The sequence below is a fragment of the Diaphorina citri genome, unplaced genomic scaffold (assembly GCF_000475195.1).
Source record: "Diaphorina citri unplaced genomic scaffold, Diaci psyllid genome assembly version 1.1 scaffold98, whole genome shotgun sequence".
Classification (NCBI taxonomy): Eukaryota; Metazoa; Arthropoda; class Insecta; order Hemiptera; family Psyllidae; genus Diaphorina; species Diaphorina citri.
The window spans coordinates 18596-28534 of NW_007377535.1; the positions used below are offsets into that span (position 1 = coordinate 18596).

A 9939-nucleotide genomic window follows, 5' to 3' on the forward strand; every position below is an offset into this window, starting at 1 on the left:
ACAGATATTATTGTCTTCTGATGAAGCTATGTATCTATTATACCTAACTACCTACTTATTGATAAAATCTTAGCACAGCAAAAATCAAGAAAAACGAAGGTTTCCTGTGCTAGAAGTAAAAAGTGTAAAGTTTGTACTGAGGCTAAATTTTAGAAAGTGTGGGCATAAAGACTAAAAATCCTAGAATTATAATTATCACCACTATCTCCAGAACCACAACACCTAGTCTTTGATAAATCCAATCAGGGATCTTTTAAATCCCCCCCCCCTTTTGAACGCCCTTAATCCTTTATCTCTACGTAATATTTCCGTAATATTTATTGGGTGTAGAACACGGAGATTCGCGAGTAAAGAACCAAACTGCTTGGAAAAAGATCAAACGTTAACAACTTAACACCCAACAGTGAGGTTCTCTTTGTTCTGTATGACTAGAACTTAGAAATACATCAAATAGGAGGTAAATATTTTCCCAACCTAGCATGTGTTGCGAGCTTCAATTTCCTTGAATTGTCTAAAGTCCTAAACTTACACAACGGAACCATAAAAAAAAAATATGCGATAAGGCCGATAACAAATAAGTAACTTGATAAAGAAAGCTCCAATTAGATCAGGGGTTTCCAACTTTTATGTGTATGCGGGCCACACGGCCACATGCTACATTAGGAGGTCCTTCGCGGGCCACAAATATGTACATAGGGGAGAATTTTATGCTCAATATTATTTCAGAATTTGACGTGTCTGCATCTGATTTCCATGCTTGGTTCTTTGTATATGCTGCATCAATAAGTTTAGAGTTTTCCCTGGACAGCTTGATCAAGGGATCTCGCTCACTACTTGTCCGAGAACCTCTGAAGAAACCCTTGTTGAGTTTTTTACTCCAAGGATACTTTGCTGCCTCCTGTGACAAAGCCTTTCTGTGCTTATCCCATCGGCCTATACCAGTTGGGTAAAGTTTGATAGCAGGACCACCTTCCCAGAAAGCCCAAGCAGGGTACATGATGTCAGAGTAGTCTCCTGTTTTGCTGAACGAGAACATTGGTAAAGGTTTGGACTGGTGCCGATGGACTTGTGGATAATCTCGTGTGTTGATTACAAACTCCAGGTCAGTGACATCGTTCTTGACTTTGTGTAGGAAATGTTCAATGCCAGCACATCTGGCTGGGAACATGCAGGATCCTATCTTGTGAACAGTATGATCTATGATTTGGTACAGAGTACCCTTGTCTTTCAGCAAACTCATTTCTTTCTCATAGATGCCTTGAGCAAATGGTTTCAGATCTCTTTCTATGACTGGTAGGTAGCAATCAATACCAGAGCAAGGCTTGTAGGATTCTTCAGCTTTCAGAATGAGCTGTAACCGTTCATTGGATGATTTGGACAGAATTTGACCACAATAATAGTAGTAGCCTACTGCTGGAGTAAAGGGACTTTTCAGTCCTATGCGAACAGTATAAATAAGCACTATTATTACTATTATTATATTAAAATCGGAAATACCTTAAACTCTTAGGTTCCGGAAAGCAGACAACTGCGAAACCCCAGCAGCTATAGGAATGTGGATCAGATAGGTTGTCTGGAATTTTCAACTAATAGCTATAATAGTGAATACTTACTGCAGGAGCTATTATTAAGTATATTAAAATCGGAAATACCTTAAACTCTTAGGTTCCGGAAAGCAGACAACTGGAAAACCCCATCAGCAGCTATAGGAATGTGGATCAGATAGGTTGTCTGGAATTTTCAACTAATAGCTATAATAGTGAATACTTACTGCAGGAGTAAGTAGGTACCTACTAACTTACTTAGGTAGGTACTTGAAAATCAGACATTCAAAAGTTAATTAGGAATTTAGGAAACTATAATTATAAATTATGTCCTACTAACTTACTTAGGTAGGTACTTGAAAGTCAAACATTCAAAAGTTAATTAGGAATTTAGGAAACTATAATTATAAATTATGTACCTAAGGAAAAAACACTAGAGAACAATGGTTTTGAAGTTTACTGACAATGTTCATCATATCATTTATTTTCACAAGGTTGAACCAAACAGGCACATACAAAAACATAAGAAGTAAGTATATACATTGATTAATTACCTTAAAATAATAATTAATAATAACCTAGGACCTAGACAAAGACAGACTCGCGTTCCAGGAACCAAGTTACAGAAGTTAGGATTAGGACGTTAGTACAAGAAGAACTTGAACGTTCCCTACATAACCATAATATAACCAACAAGAAATTAATACTTACTCGCGATGTCAAAATCAAAATACATACATAACTTGGACATCTCGCGATGTCATCAAAATAACACCTACTATTCCTATTAGTGACAACAAAATATTCTGAAATGCAAAGAGTTCTTTTCAGGAACGCAGCCAGAGCCTAAAATAACAAGAGATTTCTCAATATGAGAAGTTACTCGTACTTTTGTTTAATACTGAAGTGGTTGCTTAAAACTAACTTACAATCACAGGATAGGTAAACTAGAAGTCAACCGTTTGACAAATATAAGATTTAATACTCGTAAATAGGGAATGAGGTTCATCAAATCATTACAACCCTGGATTTAATATAATCCTAGGGTTTCCAAATTCTCAGGGCTTTTCTGAAATACAAAAATGGGAATAAAAGAGAAAAATGTACTACTTAACTATGTATGTAAATGCAGTTTCTTTGTGTTATTATATCACAACTTTGGTGCTCACTGCAGCATTGTAGGATTTTTCCCAATATGGCAATATGCCAATAATCCTAACATCCAATGTTTACCTACCATGCTGGCACCGGTCGGTATGCGCATTTATATGTCATAGCTACTCATTTTCCTCACGAGGCTGAGTGGGCCTTCTTCATATCCACTTTTTTCCTGCGAAGAACATTTTAAAAATGGGAGCGTTATTTTTGAACGAACACGAATAAAGTTGTCTTAGTTGTTTTGATCCCTTTTAAATATTTGCAATCTAAATATATGAGTGCAAATTTTTGTTGATGGTGGGGATCGAACGCGGGACCTTCTGGATGGCAAGCAAGGGCGTTACCACTGGACTAACCGTGCCCTCTAGAATCTCTAGATTAGCGCAAGAGTTTTGCACATTCTTATTTTCGGCCCTTCAGGTGTGTCCACACATAGTCGACCGGCCGTTGATCGATGTTGATTAGTCCATCGATGGCTAGCGGACTATGTTTGGACTTAGCACACACACATTTACGATAAGACTTATTAGGTACTTACTTATTTACATCCTTCAGGTGTGTCCACACATAGTCGACCGGCCGTTGATCGATGTCGATTAGTCCATCGATGGCTAGCGGACTATGTTTGGACTTAGCACACACACATTTACGATAAGACTTATTAGGTACTTACTTATTTACATTTGATCGATGTCGATTAGTCCATCGATGGCTAGTGGACTATGTTTGGACTTAGCACACACACATTTACGATAAGACTTATTAGGTACTTACTTATTTACAAGCTCCTGTTTGGTGCAAGCCTTGTCCAGGTATTCAATAATCTCTTTCCGTCCAGCCAGGGCAGCTAGATCCATAGGGGTATGCAAATCATGGTCCAGGGCCCAAAGATTGGCCTCAAACCCCACTAGGAACGTAACGCAGTTCATATGGCCTCGAGCGGCCGCTACATGGAGGGCCGTTTGGCCGAAATGATAGTTGGCCTTCTCTGGGTCTAGACCGAAAACCGCCAAAAAGCGGTAAAATGCCGCCAACCAATGCACCGATCTCTTTCCTGCCAGCCAGGGCAGCTAGATCCATAGGGGTATGCAAATCATGGTCCAGGGCCCAAAGATTGGCCTCAAACCCAACTAGGAACGTAACGCAGTTCATATGGCCTCGAGCGGCCGCTACATGGAGGGCCGTTTGGCCGAAATGATAGTTGGCCTTCTCGGGGTCACCTCTGAAAATGGAAGATTAGGTGGACAGGGTAAAATGGGGTCTCAGACATTAAGAAAGATATTGAGATTTAATCATTTAAGTAGAGCACAATAGAAGAAGATCAAGAAGCACTAGGAACCTGCCTCGGTGGTGTAGTGCTCGCGTGGTAAACGGGAGGACGTGGCTAAATCCCAGCGGAGCTATGGAATTTTATCCTCAAAATGATTTGAGAATTTGACAATAATAGGAGTAGCCTACTGCTGGAGTAAAGGGACTTTTCAGTTCTATGCGAGCAGTATAAATAAGCTCTGTTATAACTATTATTATTTCAGGATATTTTGACAGACGGAACTGTAAGAACTTATCCTCCCGAAATCGAACAGAGGAGGATAGGACAGGAGAAAGCCAGCCGTTAACAGAACGAACCTTATCTGAAAAAGTCCGGCCCAGGCGGGAATCAAACCCAAGACCTAGCGATTACAAGACAGGATCTCTAAACTCCAAGCTAACTAGACTGTCCGGAGGTTCCTTGTGTTTACAATAACGGTAGAATAGAATATACCTTGTTTATCCTGCTGATATGGAACTGAAAAGTCCCTTTACCCCCGCAGTGTAACCATGGTCTTTCAAATCATCTGTCTACCTTTAAACGGTAGACAAATTTTCAAACTAATCTATGACTCGAACCCAGGACCTTCTGTGTTCTAGCCCCAGGTACTCTCTATAGAGGTTTCTATCTAACCTTTACTTGTCAGTCCCTTCACCTAGGCCCCATCTGTCCGGAGAAGTAGAGAATGGTAAAGTACATTAATCACCTACATACATCAAACTATCAATCAACAATTGCCTGGATGACCTGACTGGTACTCTTTGGTTCCCTGGTCAACAGTCAAGATTTGCATCGTAGCCAGGCTAGTTAGAGGTTAGTGCCTGCCTTGTAAGCGCCAGGTCGTGGGTTCGATTCCAGCTCGGGGCGAACTTTATCTTAACAGATAAGGTTCGTTCTCAGACCGGCTGGCTTTTTCCTATCTAGTCCTCCTTCTCTCTTCGATTTCGGAACGACAAGACCTCCGTTCTTACAGATCGTGGTAAAGAACGCCTCCGGTGTTAAACTCGCCGGGTGGTTACCTTCAACTCTTCCACTAAAGAGTGTACCTAATAGATATTCGGATTTGGGAGCTATAAGTAGACGCGCTACACTCCAAGCTAACTAGGCTGACTACTTTAGCCCTACTTTATTCCCAAACCGTTTCGTTTGTCCGATTCAAAACGATCCATCCTCACCCGATTCGGAGTCTGCACTCCGAAGAGGTGTACAGAATCTATAAAACAATGGGTCGAGAATGAAAGTGAGAGAATTAAAACACAAAATAGAGAACTGATGAGGTGTAGGAGGGGGAGATTTGTGTGGTAACGCGGAAATTCTGATTGCTAACTTGTCAAGCATATTACAAAGTGATTGTTTTCTGCTATCGAAGTAGGTACTACGTGCGTACCTACTATCATACTGTACAATGTACATAGCACCTAATACCGACACCTATTCCTATTGATTGATAGTATTGCCAATGTACCTACATAATGAAAAGAGCGATTGTTTTAGTAGGTAGGTACATATCCTATAGAACAGGGGTGGCAATAACGTGACTCTCTAATCAAGGTTCATACTTATTGAAAAATTTCCCTGAAGATCGAAATTCATGAGACCGAATTCTGAAGATTGTAGACCGAAATTTTCAAAAATTCGCCTGCGGCGTGGCTCGCCCCGAATCGGCTTTACGGTATTGTGGCTCTTTCTTCATTTCCACCTTTTTCCTGCGAAGAACATTTTAAAAATGGGAGCGTTATTTTTGAACGAACACGAACAAAGTTGTCTTTGTTGTTTTGATCCCTTTTAAATATTTGCAATCTAAATATATAAGTGCCAATTTTTGTTGATGGTGGGGATCGAACGCGGGACCTTCTGGATGGCAAGCAAGCGCGTTACCACTGGACTAACCGTACAATCTAAATATAATATAAGTGCCAATTTTTGCTGATGGTGGGGATCGAACGCGGGACCTTCTGGATGGCAAGCAAGCGCGTTACCACTGGACTAACCGTGCCCTCTAGAATCTCTAGATTGCAATCTAAATATATAAGTGCCAATTTTTGTTGATGGTGGGGATCGAACGCGGGACCTTCTGGATGGCAAGCAAGCGCGTTACCACTGGACTAACCGTGCCCTCTAGAATCTCTAGATTTATCACTAGTAACTCGGTGTTCGGTGAACTGTGGACTATAGGTAGACCTTATTCAGATAGAATATGTAGGTACGTTTGTACGTAGCGTAGGTATACCCTTCTTAGGATGAGACTGAAAAGTCCCTTCACTCCCGCAGTGTAAACAAGAGGGCCCCCAAAAGTCCAATGGGACCCAAAAGAAGCAAATTTGTTTACCGGTTTGCCAAACTTTATCAAAATCCCACAGTGTTATAAGGATTGGGCCCTTTGGACGCCCATAATTAATATCTGGGCTCCTTTTCTTGTGGTAGTATCAGCCTCGTTTATTTTTACCTAATAAAACAATTCTCTCCCCTCTAACGGGATTCAAACCCGCGGTCTTTCACTCACCCTGACGTCCCCACCCGTGGACTTGCCATGACTTCCACCATTCTTCAGTTTCCTGTCTATGATCTTCTTCACCCCTACTGATCACTAATAACTTGGTGTTTGTTGGAGTGCTGTAGCACTTATTGAGAAAATAGAGTCCTTGTAAAGCCTAAGTGGGCCAATAAGATCAAAATAAATTGAGCAAATTTCGTCTGTGTTTGTCGAATTCTACGACGCGTTTGAGAGTTATCGTGGAACAAACAATGCAGAATCACCGAGTTAAAACTCAAACATTAAGAACGGTAGGTTTGACATTTCCACTAATTTCTAAATTAAAATGTCCAATCCTAAATCAGCTTTTGCCAGTCTAGTTAGTTTGGAGGATCTGCCATATAATCCCGGGCGGGTTCAATTCCCCCCCAGGGCGAACTTTATCCTAAGCCGATAAGGTTCGTTCTCGGAACGGCTGACTTTTTCCTATCCTGTCTTCCTTCTCCCTTCGCTTCCGGAACAATAAGACCTCAGAAGTTGGAGTTCCGTCTTTCAAACCTCTTGAAAAAATAACAGAGTTCAACTTTCTTCTGTTATAGTTTAATATCTTCTGTTAATTAATATCTTTTATTGCCGAATCCAAATTGAAAATGACCGAAAATCTGTCTTCTCCGACGAGATTCGAACCGGCGGTCTTCCACTCACCCTGACGTCCCCACCCGTGGACTTGCCATGACTTCCACCATTCTTCAGTTTCCTGTCTATAATCTTCTTCACCCCTACTGACACGCCGCTGTTAGGTTTCCTCTGCATTGTACCGCCCACCAGTTGAGTGAAGGTTTGATTCTGAGGTTCATGCTGGTTCAAATTTTATCAAAATCCCACAGTGTTATAAGGATTGGGGTTTTAAAACCCTTTGGACGCCCACCCTGAGGAAAAAAATGGTGACAGGGTGCCACAAGTTTAGGGTGGAACAGCTCTATTATTGGGTTACTTCCCCTGATTTAGGGTGTTGGAATGCTATATTATAGTGTCGAGCTTCCCGATATAGAGGTCAATATTAGAGTGCCGGAACCCAGTCACCCGATTAGACTGCCGGCACCCTAGTTTTTTTCTCAGTGCATAATTAATATCTGGGCTCCTTTCTTGTGGTAGTATCAGCCTCGTTTATTTTAAATTACCTAATAAAACAATTCTCTCCCCTCTAACGGGATTCAAACCCGCGGTCTTTCACTCACCCTAACGTCCCCACCCGTGGACTTGCCATGACTTCCACCATTCTTCAGTTTCCTGTCTATGATCTTCTTTACCCCTACTGACACGCCGCTGTTAGGTTTCCTCTGCATTGTACCGCCCACCAGTTGAGTGAAGGTTTGATTCTGAGGTTCATGCTGGTGATGGTGGTAGCCGTTCTTTTTGGAGCCGCTGAAATGAAAATCAATCAAATTAATGTCAATTAAGCGGGTTCGATTCCCGCCCAGAGCGGATTTTATCCTGAACGGAAAATTCCGCGCGAGAGTAAACACTCTCGCGCGGATCGGCTGGCTTTCTCCTGTCCTATCCTCCTTCACTCTTCGTGTTCGGGACTAGAAGACAGCAGTTACTTTTCCCTCTATCAAACCTCTTTGATCTATCAAACCTCTTTGATCGTATTTATGAACAAGAATGATCGTTCTTAGATCAGTCTCAAGTCAAAATTGACCAATCAAATGCCTTGAGACTATGCTTAGCAGTTTACTCTCGCGCGGAACGGCTGGCTTTCTCCTGTCCTATCCTCCTTCACTCTTCGTGTTCGGGACGTCTTTTTGGAACCGCTGAAATGAAAATCAATCAAATTAATGTTAATTAAGCGGGTTCGATTCCCGCCCAGAGCGGATTTTATCCTTAACGGAAAATGTTTACTCTCGCGCGGAACGGCTGGCTTTCTCCTGTCCTATCCTCCTTCACTCTTCGTGTTCGGGACGAGAAGACGGCAGTTACTTTTCCTTCTATCAAACCTCTTTGATCTAAGATTTAGTTCTAATACTTATCAAGTGCCAATTTTATAGTCAGGGAAGCACGATCCCCCCTTAGGCAAGCAGTTACTTTTCCCTCTATCAAACCTCTTCGATCTAAGATTTAGTTCTAATAGGTATTTATCAAGTGCCAATTTTATAGTCAGGGAAGCACGATCCCTCCTTAGGCGAAGCGAACCTTATCCCCGATGGGAAGTCCCAAGGCCAGAGTTCTAATATTTATCAAGTGCCAATTTTATAGTCAGGGAAGCACGATCCCCCCTTAGGCAAAGCGAACCTTATCCCCGATGCGAAGTCCCAAGGCCAGAAACTCGGGAAGACCTGACAGGTATGCCTGATCAGGTCCGCCTGTCAGGTCTACCTACTAGTGTGTGCCAAGGCCAGAAACTCGGGAAGACCTGACAGGTATGCCTGAACAGGTCCGCCTGTCAGGTCTACCTACTAGTGTGTGTGCTCATTAGGTATCAGGTAGACCGACCGGTATATCTGATAGTAAGTGGCTGGCTAGTGTGTGTGCTCATTAGGTATCAGGTAGACCGACCGGTATATCTGATAGTAAGTGGCTGGCCTAGAGGGGCCCACATAACGGGCAGATTCCACCGTGAAGAGGTACTCACTTGATGGTAGGTATAGGAGTGTCCTCATTGATTTTGTGTCCTATACCTGTCCATCACAATCAACAAAATAAATAGATACCTATACTAGAATAGAATAGAATATACCCTGCTTCTACTGCCAGAATGAGACTGAAAAGTCCCTTTACTCCCGCAGTCTAAACAAGGTCTTATGTATTTGATACAATAATTTTAAAATGGAATGTTCTATAGATACATATATACCTACCTAGGTAATGGATGAGATAAGATGATAATGTGATGATAAGACTAGGATAAGTAAAAGTAGAAGATTATAGGTACCTGTCCATCACAATCAACAAAATAAATAGATACCTATACTAGAATAGAATAGAATAGAATAGAATATACCCTGCTTATACTGCCAGAATGAGACTGAAAAGTCCCTTTACTCCCGCAGTCTAAGGGTACCTGTCCATCACAATCAACAAAATAAATAGATACTTATACTCGAATAGAATAGAATAGAATAGAATATACCCTGCTAGAATGAGACTGAAAAGTCCCTTTACTCCCGCAGTCTAAACAAGGTCTTATGTATTTGGTACAATAATTTTAAAATTGAATACAAATTTCTGATAGTAAGTGGCTGGCCTAAGAGGGGCCCACATAACGGGCAGATTCCACCGTGAAGAGGTACTCACTTGATGGTAGGTATAGGAGTGTCCTCATTGATTTTGTGTCCCAGGTATTCCTTCTCAACTTTCTTAATCTGCTTCTTCTCCCTCTCCCTTTCCTTCTTCAATCGTTCCTCGTATTTCTTCCGGTGTTTCTCAGCATCTTTGATGGCCTTCTCCTTCTTCAT

At 41.6% G+C, this 9939-nt stretch overlaps 2 protein-coding genes across 2 annotated transcripts; both read right to left on the bottom strand.

Annotated features, from left to right (window-relative positions):
- Positions 1 to 390: 390 nt before the first annotated feature.
- LOC113473964 (O-glucosyltransferase rumi homolog) lies at positions 391 to 1384 on the bottom strand (the record flags this gene model as incomplete). The annotated part of the gene is made up of 2 exons (XM_026833512.1): positions 391 to 428; positions 712 to 1384. Coding segments are annotated over 2 exons (711 nt in total), but the record flags the coding sequence as incomplete, so codon positions are not given.
- Positions 1385 to 2834: 1450 nt separating this feature from the next.
- Positions 2835 to 9939, bottom strand: LOC103524414 (ankyrin repeat and protein kinase domain-containing protein 1-like). The gene is made up of 7 exons (XM_026833513.1): positions 9779 to 9939; positions 7723 to 7909; positions 7190 to 7342; positions 5187 to 5224; positions 3746 to 3924; positions 3477 to 3690; positions 2835 to 2874 (listed from the first exon to the last, which is right to left on the bottom strand). The coding sequence occupies exons 1-7, from the start codon at positions 9937 to 9939 to the stop codon at positions 2835 to 2837; spliced, it is 972 nt and encodes a 323-aa protein (XP_026689314.1).

Excerpts from the sequence above, each read along its gene's own strand:
- LOC103524414 (XM_026833513.1), bottom strand. The coding sequence starts at position 9,939 with ATGAAGAAGGAGAAGGCCATCAAAGATGCTGAGAAACACCGGAAGAAA. Across the intron at positions 7,343-7,722 it reads CCACGGGTGGGGACGTTAGG|CATGAACCTCAGAATCAAAC; the intron begins GTGAGTGAAAGA and ends AATTTGAACCAG. Across the intron at positions 2,875-3,476 it reads AAACAGGAGCTTGTAAATAA|GAAAAAAGTGGATATGAAGA; the intron begins GTAAGTACCTAA and ends TGTTCTTCGCAG.